Consider the following 16,812-nt stretch of genomic DNA (forward strand, 5'->3'; position numbering starts at 1 on the left):
CAGTCCAAGATTGAGTCCTGATCCTGAGCACTCACTGTTATCACAGATGTCCCAACCAGGGTGTCTTCTGTAACATTTACCAAATAGAGAGCAGAGGTGAACATGGGTGCCTCATTTGTGTCTATCACACTGATCTGAACCAGAGCCTCGTCTACATCCATGCCAGTAATAACACCAGAGTTCTTTGACAGAACTTTTAAAATGATATGACTGTTGCCATGTTTTCTCAAACTGCCTGCTGTGTATATTTCACCGGACAGTTTGTCGATTTCAAACCCCATATATTTGTTTTGGCCAAACATCAGGTAAAATACCTGACCTTCAGAGCCTTGGTCGTAATCTGTGGCTGTTACTTTTCCAATCCTTGTTCCCTTCGGCACATTTTTAAATACCGAAAAGTTAAACTCCTTCCTCTTGAATATAGGTGTGAACTCATTGACATCTAAGATTTTGATAACAACATGTGCCAAACTAAATAAAGGATGACCACCAGTGTTTGAAGCTTTAATTGTTATATCAAAGATCTGCTCTCGTTCATAATCAAAGATGTCCAAAGTGGTGAGTGTGCCATTTCTTGAGTCCACTGCAAACTTATCCACATGACCAGTAATTAGAGAGTAGGTTATTTGGGCATTTGCACCTGTGTCAGCATCAGCAGCCTTCACATTGAGGACATTTGCTCCAATTTCTGAGTTTTCAGGTACTGAGACAATATACTCTGAGGCTGAAAAGACTGGAGGATTGTCATTGACATCCATAACTATTACTGTAACATTCAACACACCACTTCTAGAGACCCAGCCTCCATCTGTGGCTTTGATTTTGAGATGATGAATATCTTCCTTTTCAAAGTCAAGTTCCCTTATCAGTGTTAGCAGACCAGATACTTTTCCTACAGAGAGTGGTAGATATTGACTTTCTGGGACAATGTTGTACATGATGGCACCATTGGGACCATAATCTTCATCCTCTGCCTTAATTTTCCCAATAACTGATCCTACAGGCAAATCCTCGGGGACAGAGAAAGTGACATCTGTCTCTTTAAAGCTTGGAGAAAATGTATTCTTTTCAGTAACTTTAAAAGTGATTTCAGTTTGCGATGATAAAGAGGGGGGACCCTGATCTTTTGCCATAACTAATAAAGTCAGAAACGAATTTACACTCTCTGTTAAACTCTGATTTAACGTCACTCTTCCATTATCCGCTTGGATCATAAAGAAATCAGATGCATTACCTCCAATCAAAACATACTGAATGCCAGCTATACTATTATTCACATCTGAATCTATTGCTGTAATCTGGACCACCTCAGTTCCCACATACATGTCATATGGGACAGGAATCAGAGGCTGTAAAGGCAAAAACATTGGTGGGTAGTAATTATATGGCTCTAATCTTACTGTGACAGTGGCGTTACTTTGCAGGGGATCACTGCCACAGTCAAATGCAATAACTGTAAATTTGTAGATTTCATAAGCTGAACTATGTAAAGTTAATGGCTGATTTGTATAGATATCCCCAGAGGAAGCATTCATCCAAAACTCCTCATTTGAAGGTTCAATAACATACAAAATCTCACTGTTTTGCCCCATGTCTGCATCTGTAGCAAGAACCTGCGTAACAAACACCTCTTTATCTTTGGTTTCAGGAATCACAACAGTATAGAAATGATCAGAAAATACTGGTCTATTATCATTGACGTCTGTGATGATTATGGTGACGTCAGTGCTTATGCTCCATGCAGAATCATTTGCATTTACTTTTACAATGTAATGATCCTGCATTTCCCTGTCCAGAAGTTGTTCAACAGTAATGTAACCGTTGGTGAAATCAATATTAAATAGGATATCATCATTTTGGTCAATTATGGAATAATTAATCAATGCATTGACACCAGTGTCATCATCAGTTGAGGTGACTCGTATGACTGTGTGTCCAACAGGGGAATCCTCAGGTACTTCTGTTAGAAAAATCTGAGAAAAACGAGGTGCATTGTCATTTCTGTCTAAAACAACAACAATAACAGTTGCTTTGTCTTTATGAAGAGGATTGTCTAACTCTGTAGCTTCAACTGTTAAATTGAATTCAGGGACATACTCTCTGTCTAAACTTCCTGTCGTGCTCAACATACCATTTTCAGGGTCTATTATAAAAGCAGTATTTGTGTTTCCTTCTGTTATGTTGTACTGCACAGTGCCGTATGTGCCAGAATCAGCATCAATGGCAATAACATCACAAACCCAGGAGGGCGGGGAATTCTCAAAAATCTCACACCTGTACTCAACTTGAGTGAACTGCGGGAAATTATCATTTAAATCACTGATGTTTATATGAATTTCTGCAAATGATGAGAAAGGAGGCGAGCCTGAGTCTCTGGCTTCTATCAACAAAGTAAACTCCTTTTTGCTTTCATAATCCAGAGGGCTCTCCACTGTCAGCGCTCCACCTAATTGCTCCACATGAAACATGCCATCAAAGTTTCCAGAGGACAGATAAAAAGAGATGGGCTCGACTCTGAGACTTGCTGCAGAGACCACAGCCACTAATGTTCCCACCGGCTCATTCTCAGGGAGAGAATAACTCAGCACATCCACCTTTATCTCTGGAAAGTCGGAGACATTCTGAAACCTGATACTAATGGTGCTGATGTCAAATTTAGGATTTTCCCCAGCATCTTCAACATGTACATTGACAATAATATCTTCTGTTCTCTTGAGAGCAGTTGAGGTAAACACAGTGCCACTATATGGATTGATGGAAAACACATCTGAACTGTGTCCATATAAGGAATACTGAAGCTCTGCATTCATCTCAGTGTCTCCATCTGTTGCCCTTACTGCACAAACAACTGAACCTGAAGGGAAAAAAACACAAATAATGAACAAACTAAAACTCAACTCTGAGTCCTGTTTTCCCCTTTTTCCAGGGTTATGTTATCCAGAATAAAAAATATAAATGTGAAATGGCAGTAAAAACTCACCTGGGGGCATTTCAGTAGGCACATAGGCCACATAAGGGCTGTTCAGAAACTGGGGCCAGTGGTCATTAATATCCCCAATGAGCACAGTAACAAGCACAGAGCTTGACAGAGGCTGAATGGGATGCTTATCACTGCCAATCACTGTCAACCTGTAAATGGCTGTCATCTCCCTGTCCAGAACATCGGTAGTAAACAGCTCTCCAGATGTTTCCTCAATGGAAAAAGGTATTTTGAGGTTCTCCATAAAATACCTAAAACAAAGCCAAAAAAATACTGTAACCTTAAACAGTGCTATCATTAAATAAATAAACATGATGTATAAGCATCCAAAAGTGTTTTCTAATTACTATTTTGCAGCACATTTTAGCATATTTACAAAAACGACATGCTACGTTACATGATATTAAAGTAGGCCACCTTACCTTATTTCCCCATTGACACCCTCATCGATGTCAGATGCCATTATCATGGCAAACACAGTGCCTTCAGGGCTGTCCTCAGATACTATTGTGTTATAGACTTCCTCAGTAAACTCTGGACGGTTATCATTAACATCATCCACAACAACATGTATGGTCAGAGTACCTGTTAGGGGTGGTAATCCTTAAAATGAGAAAGTAAAGAAAGAACTATTAAATCATTTGACGTCACCTTGATATTTGAAGGATTACAGAGCAATACATTATAAAGTTAGAATTAGAATTACCTGAATCGACAGCAATGACAGTTAGCATGTACAATGATTCCCTCTCCCTGTCCAGGCTGTGTGAAATTTGAAATGTGCCATTGGGAGACATGTAGAATAAACCATCTCCATTTCCTGTCTGAATGAAATAAGTCAGCTGACTGTTGACACCTAAATCTTTATCCAAAGCTGAGACCTAATAAAAAAACACAGAATAATAAAAATATTAACACCCAAATAAAATCTCTGCTATTAACATTCAGTGAAATCTTCAGCTTGTGAGGCACAGTAGTACCTGATGTGTTAGCTGAGAGGGGTCCTCTTCATTCTCCAGGACATGCAGGATCAGTGTTTCTGGAGAAAAGAGGGGTGCAAAGTCATTTATGTCCAATATTGTGACACTGATAGCAGCAGTGGTAGACCTTGGCATGTCCCCCTGATCTACAGCTGCTATGATTAAGGTGTAGTCTGAATATCTCTCTCTATCCAGTTTATCCATGACTGTGATGACACCTCGAAACGTGTCCACGACAAACGGACTCGCCTGGGTCAACAGGTAGTGCACTTGTCCATTTGTCCCAATGTCGTGATCATTAGCTTGAACCTGCAACAGGCTTGTTCCTCTCGTGACATCCTCTCTCACTGTCAGGCTGTAGAAGCTTTGTAAGAACTCTGGGTCATGGTCATTTACATCCTCGACTTTTATTGTGAGATTAATAGTGGTAGCCATCCTGGGTGAGCCTTTATCAGTAGCTGTTATTGTAATAGTCAGCCTATCTAACTGTTCTCTGTCTAATGCCTCCTCCAGGTATATTGTTCCATTTCCATTATCAATGCTGAAAATGCCACCAGAAGTGTTGTTTAAATAATATAAAACCTCTCCATTGGATCCAGAGTCTGCATCCTCTGCATGTACAGTCATTACAACAGAATGAAGTGCAGTGGCTTCTGATACACTGACACTTCTGGATGACACAAACCATGGCGCATTGTCATTGACATCCTCAACCACAACATTAACATATGTTGTGCTAGTGAACTGTGACAGTAAAGGCTGGGCACAGTCATTGGCTGTCACGGTCAGATTGTAGGAGGATTGTCTCTCCCTGTCTAACTCTGTATTCAGACATAAACTACCAGTGGGAGTTATGAAGAACACTTTCTCCTCATCGCCACTGACCACTCTCAGGTTCAAGTCTCCATTGTCACCTGGCAGAGAAGAAAAGATAATGCATTACTTTTTAAATTGTCTTAAGATAGAAGTCTGGTTTACAAAAATGTAGCACATCACCGATCCTGCCATGTGTATATCCTAATAATGCACCTGGCTTAAGCATTAAAGAGCAACTAACAAAAGAAGTCCAGTGTCAAACTTCACTACATAAATCAGAGTCATCTTGATGTTCCAAATGTGGCATATGTGACCAAAAAAGTTTTTTTTTCTTCACAGCTTAGGAGTACACAAGAACACGACTGGCAGATTGAACTCGTGTGTATAATTAAATCCACTTTCAAAATGAGTCCTGCTTTTGTAGTCGTGAGCAGTAAGTACATACATATATTTTCACCAGATAATTTTGTAGTATTGCATTACTGTTGGTCAGCCTTTTAGCCAGCAATCAAATAACTGAACATTAAAATACACTGAAAGGTTTTGATGCCTACTATGTATACTGGAGTGAATTATCTTAATAGTATATGTTTTGATCAATAGTGCAAAAATGCAATTGCTGCTTTGGGTTTTTAACAGGCCCAGTAAGTGTGCCCTTTGGGGGTAACAGTTTCCATACATGCATTATTTTTTTTTTTTTTCTTTTTGGAAGAAACTCTAGCATAACATCTGAACTACAATAGCTGTATTTCCCACAACTTTACCCAGCGGGCAAAACCCCATTTGATATATGCCCAATTTGATACATGCCCTGTATTTAAATGCTATAGAAGACATAAGAAGTGGGACATTTACTGAATGCCAGAAATGTACTTTGATCACTCACCATCATCTTTATCTGACACATTTAAGAAAAAGAAACATGTGCCAACCCGAGTATCTTCCAGCAATGATGCAGAAAAATTATCCTCACTAAAAACAGGGGGGTTGTCGTTCACATCCAACACATTGAAGTACACCCTGACACTGGATACCTGCAAATCCCCCTGTTGCACCACCACTGTGAGAATTAAGAATCTTTGTGTTTCGAAATCCAGGCTGCGGGATAATAGAAACTCCCCTGAGAGGGGGCTGAGAAGGAACAGGTTTTCTCCATCATCCTCCTGCACCGAGTATGTGATAGTCGTGAGACTCTCAAACATTGTTTCCACCTTTCCCACAACTGTTCCTGCCAACACATTGAATAATGAATTATTGTGTGATCTAAATGACTCTGGAGTGAAAAGAAGTATATTAAAAATAGAAGGAGCTGAAGAAAGTATTAATCTAAAATCACAGCTTAAATAAGATTTCATTAAAAAAAAAAACTATTTTTGTTTTCATTTTCTTGATGTCAACAAACATTATACATTATTGCTTAATTGACATGGAGCTGGCCTTACTTCACAGATGACTAACCTGGCACCGTGTCCTCTTTCACTTCAAATGAATAGACAATTTTGTAGAAAGCCATCTGTGTTCGCCATCTGTTTTCAGAGTGTAAGCTGACTGTGTCATGCTTGGGCACAGCATCAACAGATGTATAAAACCAGGAGGGGAGTGTATGCTGCCCTAATACTGTATCTGCAAACTGTCTCTTGCTGCTCACATTCACTGCAATTCCAGATGAAGGTTCATAGGAGCATACAGTCTGAGGAAACACAGAAAAGGGGTCAAACATTTCAATAAACTGTAACATTATAATTTCACAAATTATTAAAACCAGCTTACCAGAAAAAGAAACATTAAAATTGTATATCTTCTCCAGTGTCCAGCAGGGTCCATTATAAATGTTACTACCTAAATGCCTCGTACTTGGTCGCAATTGCAAGTAAGAAAATTAGATCCTGTGCAAAACAAAGCAGACATGGCGATAAAAGTAAAGTCCTGGAAACTGCACCACATTACCTCCACACAACCTGACAAATGGAAAACAATAAAAGCTGTATCCATAGTGATTACTCAATCTTCTCAGTTTGTAATCCTGACTGACACGCCCCTTTGAAATCACTCTATGCAAATCCTGCAGCAGAAAAAGTACTCTGGGGGTCCAAAATGCACAGATTGAAAGATTCAAAGTTTGTTATTTCTATAGTTATACGTAATTCATAAGAAAGGATGCCGAATAACCTTGAAATAAATCAGTCCTTGCACTCTTTAGAAGGAAAAAAGTAGGAATAATAATATAACCTACTATGTTTTGCTGAATCAGTCTGTTTTATATTCTCTCCATGGATTTTGCTATTGAGGTTCCTCAATGTAGAGATGAAATAGACCCTTTGAACAGTTCCAGATCCAGTAAGGTAGCCTAGAGGGAGCCTTTTTTTTGCTGCATGTCAGATGGGGAATTCTTTCAGAGTGCAAGGCATTCAATCAATGGGTGAAAGGGGAGAAAGGGGGAAAAAAACCCTGCCGCTCTGAATCACAGGTTTCCAAAGAGCTTAGACATGACACTGTAGCACAGAATGTTAACTGAATTTGGATTAACAGCTTGTTACCATGTGTACCAACATAACAGTCTCTTGGGGCACATGCAAATAATTAATTTGAATATATGGCTTAAATTGCAATAAGATTATAAATTAATGTTTCTATTGTTATTCACAATTAAAATGCTGTCTCTTAGGTGACTGCATTTATGGTTCACTGAATTACTGCTGGTATGGTATGGTATGGTACCTGTCCTCCGTGAACTTCACTGGCTTCCAATCAAACACAGAATCAACTTTAAAATCCTCCTCACCACCTACAAGGCCCTCAACAACTTAGCACCCCCCTACCTTGCTGACCTCCTTCATCACCATGCCCCCTCCCGATCCCTCAGGTCCGTCTCTGCCAACCTGCTACAAGTCCCCCGGACTAAGTGCCGGACCTGGGGTGATCGGGCCTTCTCTGTTGCTGCCCCCACCCTATGGTATTCACTCCCCCCTCACATCAAAATCTCCCCAACCCTCTCCTCTTTCAAATCTGCACTAAAAACACACCTTTTCATACTAGCCTACAACTCCTAGCTCCCACTGGACTCGTCATGTTTTAACCTTTGTTTTTGTCTTCTTTTGTTTGTTTGTTTTTTAACCTTTTATAACTTATAAACATTTGTTTCATAGTTTTAAATAGGGAAATAGGGAAATTGTAAAGCGTCTTTGAGCACCGCATAAAGCGCTATATAAGTTTGATTTATTATTATTATTATTATTATGGGAGCAGGACCACCAACTTTATAGTGTGTTAAATAAAAACCTTTTAACCCCCTATGGTAACTACATGGAGTAGTTTCTGTGATAGACCCCACTGCAAGAAGCCCAGTGTGGCCTCATTAATATTTGCAAACACTTCTGAGAGGACAGTTCTTTGTACGGCAAAGGGCAATGTGGCTTAGAAAAGTCTGATAAATGGACACGTGAACCTCCCTTTAGTGACTTTGAGGCCATTATGACTGTGACACTGTCTCAAATTACATGCAGAGGGAACTCGGTCCAAGCTAAAGATCACAAAAGGTCCCTGCTCTCACTTACTGGTGAATCATACACACAAATCACAAAAAGTACTTTTCTCTGGACACTGGGTTGATACCAAAATAGATGTTTGACTTTATGTTTTAAATAGGATCAATCAAACTTAGCCAACAGTTGGGACAAATCCTCCTTAGGCAACAAAAAACTGACAATACATTCTTATGACCATTAAGTATGTCAGTTAAAATAATTTAATACTTTTTCAATACTGAGAAATATACTTTAAGTATACTGTATAGTAAAGTTTGCCCTTTTAGCTGCTTTACATTTTAGTTCATACAGCGCCACCATCTGGATTCAGGTCCTTCAGACTTTAATGATCAACCAGGAATACCTCATTCACTTTTCAAGCCCCTTTAAGGGGGAAATAAAGTGTGTAATTGTGGTCCCAAAGCACAACATGGGATATAAACCATGTAGTGAGATAACACACTTACTCCCAGGTAAATTACTCATGCAGTGCACTGATTCATTATTTGTTGTTGGACCTAACTGAATCTGCAAAAGCTCATCAGTTAAGCTTTAAAAAGACTATTTTTGCTGTTCTACTAACTAAACACATCTCTGATTCAACTACATTTATTTGAGGCTGTCTCACTATACAAACATTTTTTTGTGTTATTTTCTCAATTAATCATCTGATATTTAAAAAGACAAAATGGTGAAAAAGTTCAGTGACTGTTTCCAAAATCCGATGCAACCCAAAATGTAATTGTGTGTCCTGACCAACAGCCCACAAACCAGATATACAGTTCACTGTTAAAGGACCAAAGAAACCATAAAAAAATCAGTTTAGAAGCTGGAACCAGAGAATTTTACCATTTCTTCTTCAAAAAATGACTCAATTATCAAAGTACTTAATTTCCTATCAAGCAACTTTTCATTAACGCTCTAATTATTTAGCAGCAGAAAGAATAGCTTTAATCTTATACTTAGTTATTGATCAGCTACACTTGTTTAATGAGAAGCACCAAACCCCTTTCAGTATTGTAATTATTCTTATATAAACCTTGGATGTGTGGTGACTGACGGGTGGTACAAGAGGCATCAATGGTTCAAATACAAGGAATAAATGAACAAGGCAACAAACAAAACCTCTTAAAAAAACGACCTTTATTGAAGACATTCTTGAATGTCGACAGCTGCATTTGATATTAGAGTGGTATTCAAAGAACGATAAAAAGACATTGGGACAGCACATAAAAAAATATTTCTCAAAAACAAAAAAAAAGTACACTACCAACTCAGAAATCTCATTTTTGAGTTTTAAACACCTAAAGACTAGTTACTCTGTTTGGGATACTTAGTCTTCCTAAATTGTTACATAATATGGCAGGGATTAAGAACTACCACTAGAAAATCTCAAACTCAGATATGTAGTGTTAACTTTACAAAAAAAAAGGGAGAATAACACTGTACATCTTAAAAACATTAAATATACACATGTTCTTGTTCAATTTGACTTCTGTTTCAAGATGGTGAATTGATTATATAAGAGTTATATGGCATAAACAAAACTTCAGGTCCCATCCCTGTGCAAACTACTCGTCATCATCATCATCGTCATCGTCTTCGTCGTCCTCTCCCTCATCTTCCTCCTCGTCATCGTCATCATCATCTGCTGCAGCAGCAGCTGATGCTGCTGTATCCACTTTGCCTTTCGTGCGGTAAGCGACGATATCCTGGGGGGAAAGCAAGTGTTTTAGTAAAAGAGAGACCTACCTTTTCCTGTATTTCAAAGTCAATAAACCCAATTTATCCAAGGCACAAAAACAAGTTGAGCTTCAATTAAACAAAAGCTGTTCACCTTGTCGTATTTCTCCTTCAGCTTGGCGGCCTTCTTCTCATATGGCTGCTTATTTTCTGCAGATGAGCTGTTCCACATCTCTCCCAACTTCTTTGCAGTGTCCCCAATGGTGAGCCCTGGATACTCACCTTTCACCTTTGAGCGAAAGTCTGCGCAAAATAGGAAGAATGCAGACCTGCAGAGGGAAAAATAATGTGTTAGTGTTCCATGTTATTGTAAAAAAAAAAATTTTTTAATGAGTTAGTCTGCAGCAACTTGATTATAGTGCATACGGTGGTCTCTTGGGGGCATTGGGGTCCTTAAAGCGCTTCTTCTTCTGCCCCAGGGGAGGAGTGTAATTCTTCATTTCCCTCTCATAACGCACCTTGTCTAGTTTGGCCATATCTTCAAACTTGCCTTTCTCTTTCGGTGACATAGTCTATGGGGAAACAAAAGCAGATTATTACATAATCTAGGCTTCAAAAATAATTGGATTAAGAGAAATATCGTAAAAAAAAATAAATACATTTTTTTTTATTAATCTCAGTGTAATTTATTCTACCTTCCACCGCTCAGAGCATTTCTTGGAGAACTCTGCAAAGTTGACACTGGCACCGGGATGCTTCTTCTTGTGCTCCTCTCGGCATGTTTGCACAAAATATGCGTATGAGGACATTTTGCCCCTCGGCTTCTTTGGATCCTTCCCCATCTTGGCTTACTAAATGAAAAGAGGAAAGGAAAAAAAATAAAGAACATTTTTAATTAAATATGGATCAGCAAAAGCAATATCTAAATATCTCCCTGCTCAATTGTCTGCCTCTTGCTTTGTTGGGTACATCTATTGTTTCAATCGTGGGCTGGGAAGAGGGTGACTGATGATCCATTGTATGTGGAGGTCAACATGCTGCCTCTTTAACTACTAAGATACTCCCAAATGCAACTTCATATACTGTTGCTGCTTTACTTTTACTACCCACTCACATTCATATTGTATATGGCTAGTAAATATCAGCAAATGTTACAGTATCTAGTAGCCTCTTGTGTATATACAGCGTGTGGCTAGCGAACTCTTTGATTGTGAGCTAGCTGTTAGCCAGTATGGCTCCGCTTTTTGCTTTGTGTCCTCATGCTGTGAAGCTAGGCTAGCTAGTTTTTTTCTTAACAAACAGGCTCGTCATCGTGCTCGTTTTCATGATTATTAAAATGGCTGATTAGCTCACCAACAAAGGTTAGCATACTGCTTTTAGGCCTCAAAATTTAAGCGCAAGAAGGCCTGCGTGCACAATGCAGATTATTGCATTTTAAGGTTTTAATCAAAAGTGGCGATGATCTCGGATAAAGATGCTCTGCCTGTATCACCGCTGTCGGGTTGCTTCAGCACCAGTCAGCGGCGTTAACTTACATTAGCCAACAGCGAGTAATACGAGTTAGCATGTCGCTGTTAGCTGGGAACACGTTAGCGGACATTACGCTAAGTTAACCCGAGAGTGGCCTTTACTTAGCCATTGGAGGACGGGGGAGATATTATTTAACGTGCGTATAATATATGACCACAGCGTATGTCAGTGTCACACTATAAACTATACGTCGCTATGATGGCAAGAATGATGTCTACCATCAGTGTGTTAGCATCCTATTCAGCTCAGTCATGCCACTAAAAATGTACAAAACCGATGTACTCGACGGAAAATACATTACAGCCCGCTGTTTCATTCATTACAGATGATGTTACATACTAGCTGCTTGGTTAAAAGGTGAACATATATGACGCTTACCCTAAAACGCTATATGTGGCCGGCTGTACGTCGTTACGTCTCAAACAATGGGACTATATCACTATCAGTGCGCAGTCCTCTGGCTGCGAGAGTCCCTCTGTGTTTATCCTATGTGTGAGGCTCCGGCTGTCGGACATTGGCTGCCGCCAACTCCGTGGAGCCTCTTATTGGACACTGGCTGTCTCAGCGCTGCTTGTTGTGCGGTTGGTTGTCCACAACACGACGGGGCGAGGCAACACGATGGCGCTAAACATGAACAACACACAGCATCTATTATCCAGGTAATAAGAGAAAGATGCATGGAAGTACAATGAAGTTAGGATGGTAAAGAACAGCAGAACAGTGAAGTGGAAGAAATTACGCGATAAGTAAAAGTGCACACAAAACCAAACTATTCTTAAAACAGTGTACAGAGCTACATTAAACACTCACTGGCCGCTTTATTATTACACTTTTGCAATCTATTTCAATCTAATCTAACGGCTCTGCTATAAATTCTACTTTTATTAAGTTTATGGGTCTAAGACGTTTGAGGTTTTCAAAGTAGCAAAACAATAAAACAGCAAAACAGTTTCCTAAAAGGCTTTTTTTTATGTCGATAGGAGTGTCACCTCTGCCCTTATGAATTCAATTTGTGGAAGTTTTTTAACAAACATTTACTACCTTGTACTGAAAAAAATGTTTAAAAATATCTTTTACTTCATCCTTAAGATTTGTTTTTGTCTCCATGAGTCAAAAAAGACAAGTTATTGTATTATATTACACTGTATGACAGTATTTCATTACACTGAAAGACACCCAAAAATGTTGGTTAAATGTGATTTATCAAGCAACAACAATAATGATCCTATGAGCAATTATCAGCAGCAGCACCAGTCTCTCTTTTTTTTCTTTTTAAAGTTAAAAACTGTAGGCTATAAAGAACAGGATACAATGTCTACAGTATACAGCAGAACAGTGAAGTGGAAGAAATTACGCCATAAGTAAAAGTGCACACAAAACCAAACTATTCTTACAGCATCAAAACAGTGTACAGAGCTACATTATACACTCACTGGCCTCTTTATTAGGTACACTTGTGCAGTCTTATTCAATCCAATTCAACAGCTCTGCTATAAATTCTACATTTATGAAGTTTATACATTTACATTTTTTGTTAACATTGTCAGGACGTTGGTAAGTCTACTTTATGTTTATTATTGAGGTGATAGGGGGTGATGGTTATGTACTAGGGTGAATTATGTTGAATGGTGTTTCTAAAATTTTGTTCACTCCATTAACAAAATATTAGGAACACCAGTCAATATAATGCACCCCAGCATGCCACCACCACTTAGTACAACCTCAGTAATAAACATAAAGTAGAATTAACACATTTTTTGACAATGTTAACAAAAACTGAAAATGTATAAACTTGAAAAAAGTAGAATTTATAGCAGACCTGTTGTATTGGATTAAATTAGATTGAACAGGTGTACCTAATGAAGTGGCCGGTGACTTGTGGCAGGAAGAATCAAACTGCTCAAATGTTCTCATTAATTAGGCTACATCAACCTATATAACATGTTTTAATTCAACAGATATGTTATATACAAAATATAAATATAAAACAATGATTAAGGAGATTTTAGGTCATAAGATATCTTGTATCGTATGTGCTTGTACCTAAAATGTTCCTGTTTTCATTAACAATACAGCTGTACCAGCATTTTCCCTGAAATATTAGGTCTTGAGGTGGGAAATTGGTGGTACAGATTACCCTGAATATCAATCCCTGCTCCCATTAACAAATTACCCCATGCAGAAAATGTTCCTGGCAAATTCAGGGATAGATGGGTATGTGAAAGAGGCTTTATTGAACACTGGCCTGCTTGTGCTGTCTAGCTGAATGTGAGTGAGTCTGTGAGTTAGAGTGAAAATAAGACATGAAATGTTTTGGAGGATTCCTCTCTCTGTTATATAAATGTACGTATTGTTGTTGTTGTTTTTTTTCTGGCATAAAAAGTAGAGAGACAGGAAATCACAGGAGAGAGGGAGGTGTGACATGCAGCAAAGGTCCTCCGGCCGGGATTCGAACTGGGGTCAGCTGCGTATGTGGCATGTGCTCTTATCCACTCGACCACCTGCACATCAATGTACGTATTCTTAAAATATTAACATAATAAAATGTAAAACATTGACTTTCCCTAAAATAAAAGAGCAGATGGGTGCTAGAATCTGAACTAATTGACACATCTAACTAAGACTAATTGTCTATCATTTTATAAGATGATCCCACGTTTTGTCAATCTAAATCTCCCAGCTATTTAGTATTCATATAATAGCATAGGAGTTTTATAGTAAAATATTTATTTCGTAAAATGTTATGGATTTGAAGATCAGTCAGAATAAAATGAAATTACACATGTAAAGTTACTTCCCACTAATGTCAGGGACAGAGATAAATAATGTATTTCTTGAATTTTTTATGCAACATCCCTCCTGCTGAGCAGCTCACAGCCATTCAAATGTTATAGGTCTCCATAACCACAGTGCCTAGAGACATGCTGGGATGCATAAAGATATATCTCTATTTATTATAGACAGTGGCTAGGCCTACATTTACCAGTTTCCCATTTCAGCAAGAAATCTATGAAGTGAACTTTCATCTGGAATGCAAATGAAAAGGTGTTCATTACACCGGAAACAACCGTAACACCTGGTACCAAGGCAGTGGTCACCAATGGCAACAAAAGGTAATGTGAAACCAACAAGATTTGAAGATAGAAAGAAAACAACCTGATAACAATTTAATCTAAATTTTGATTAGCGTTTGATTTATTTTGCACTGTTGCAGAGTTGCATGAATTAGTATCATTTTTATTATTATTATTGGGTAATGAGTATGAGTATAGCAGGGAAAGCTGGTTGTATTAACTGCCATGTTGGATGGTGAGAGTTTTTTTTTTTTAAACAGACTGTATGTCTGCTTATATCCACAGCCCAAAATGACAAGAATATGCTGTATATCAAGAATTCTGGGTTACATTTCTAATATTTATTTTGTTTTTGCAGAGGGGAAACGTTGGTGGGATCCCTATGAAACATCTCAGAGAAAGAGAATTCATCTTTCGGCCAAATTTAGCTGCAGAAATTCTGCCATAAGTTCTGCTTATGGATCTCTAGGCTTGTGACTAAGTTAGGTATGCAACCTTTGTGTGGTGTTGTTTTTTATGTATGTGCAACAGTGTGTTTGTCTAATATAGGCCCCGACGTCAAAATCATTTATAGACTCATTCACAGGATTTTTGTTGGAAGCCCGCCTGTAAACCTGAATGAATTCGCACAGGAACATCCTCGGGTAAGAGGAGAAACAACCCACATCCAAGTCAGGTTGGTATTTAGGCTGTGCTAGCCTCAGCTGAAGATTTAACATTTAACACTGAATGCCATGTCTGACCTCTCACAGTGTATGGTAACCTTTAAATCAAGCTTTTTTCTTCAAGTCTTTCATGATGTGGAGGCTGCCTAGGGATGCCACATGAAGCTCTGAGTATGCCAGGTTCCCTTGGAAATGTCCCCCATCTCAGGGGGAGATCTGTAGGCCTTGACAGCACAATACCATGTTATATGAAAGCATGCCAGAGCAGCTGAACAATCAAGCAGTCAGGCATGTCCAAATTAAACCGTCACTACACTTATAATATTTCTCTCTATGACTTCTTTTCATTTTGGTTTTGAACTTGTTTGACAGGATATGGTAACATTTATAAAGCAGAACAAATAGCTGCACCTCTGCACAGCAAGCGTCAGGCAGTGCTCTCTACTGACAGAGATGAGGGACAATTACAATACCTGGACTGCAGGGGAATTACTCCCACCATAACTGCAACAGAGATTATAGTGTGGCCTGCTGTGGTATAGGTACGGTAAACTTAAAAACACTGACCATGCATGTAAGCAATGTCAAACAACATGAGTCATTAAGCCTCGCACTTTATGTGTTACAGTACCAACTGCTGTGCAAAGACACATCCACACTCAGCAGAAAGGATTAGATTTGACAACCTACGAGAGGTTTTGTGGAAAGAGAGTTGATGTAACATCTGTGATAAAGTCACTACAGCCCCAGGAGCTGCAGCAGATATGCAGAGTTGTACCTGAGGAGGGTTAGCATCACTTTATTCATTTAAATGTTTGAGGATTTTGACAGACTGCTGACTGATTTTGACAGACAAGTAACTGATAATATATGTCTGTCTCTGGCTTTCCAGAAAAGGAGGCTGTAAAAATAGTTTTGAGTAAAGATGCTCATTCAGTTCATGGGGAGAAAGTGAGTGAACTTCCAGCTGTGGTGCTCAATTCCTGCTCACCAGAGCGGATATCAAGTTGGCCAGGACCTCTTTAAACCTAACTGCTTATGTTTATCTGTCTTACACATTTCATTTGCGAATTGTTTCACTTTAAATCTGTTGAGATAATTAAACATCCCGCCTGATGAAAATTGTCTGCCTTCATGTTTCATTGCCCCCATATTCTGCTATCTGACATTATGCAGTCAGCCTGCAGCTTGATAACAACAAGAAAGAGAATAAAAGCAATAATTTAATGGATTCTATCGGCACAGAAAATCACCAGCATAACAGCTTTTTGTGCGGTATTAATCATTCCTCTGTTTTGAGTTCTGAAATGTTTGGAAAGAATATAGTTAATCTTTACTCATAATTATCTTTTTCTCTAATTTATTTATTCCCTCAGAAGTTGCAATTAAAAAAAAAATCAACATGAAAGCTGGCTGCAAATTGCTACAATATTAAACTGATTAAATTGCAATCTAACGGCACAATATATACTACTAGTTTGAAGATATAATAAGATTATTAAGCTGTTTTTGTCCTTGAAAGTGCAGTGTCTTGTTCTTACTTTTGCAGTCTCAGTTGTC

General features: G+C 38.6%; 1 protein-coding gene and 1 pseudogene across 1 annotated transcript; one reads left to right on the forward strand and one right to left on the reverse strand.

Annotated features, from left to right (window-relative positions):
• Window positions 1–9,423: 9,423 nt before the first annotated feature.
• On the reverse strand, window positions 9,424–12,018 carry hmgb1b (high mobility group box 1b). The gene is made up of 5 exons (XM_062419762.1): window positions 11,892–12,018; window positions 10,679–10,834; window positions 10,410–10,555; window positions 10,138–10,312; window positions 9,424–10,012 (listed from the first exon to the last, which is right to left on the reverse strand). The coding sequence occupies exons 2-5, from the start codon at window positions 10,823–10,825 to the stop codon at window positions 9,872–9,874; spliced, it is 609 nt and encodes a 202-aa protein (XP_062275746.1). The 5' UTR covers window positions 10,826–10,834; window positions 11,892–12,018; the 3' UTR covers window positions 9,424–9,871.
• Window positions 12,019–14,812: 2,794 nt separating this feature from the next.
• Window positions 14,813–16,278, forward strand: LOC133981000 (testis-expressed protein 26-like; annotated as a pseudogene).
• Window positions 16,279–16,812: the final 534 nt, after the last annotated feature.

Source organism: Scomber scombrus, chromosome 5 (genome assembly GCF_963691925.1).
Source record: "Scomber scombrus chromosome 5, fScoSco1.1, whole genome shotgun sequence".
In the NCBI taxonomy this organism is placed as follows: domain Eukaryota; kingdom Metazoa; phylum Chordata; class Actinopteri; order Scombriformes; family Scombridae; genus Scomber; species Scomber scombrus.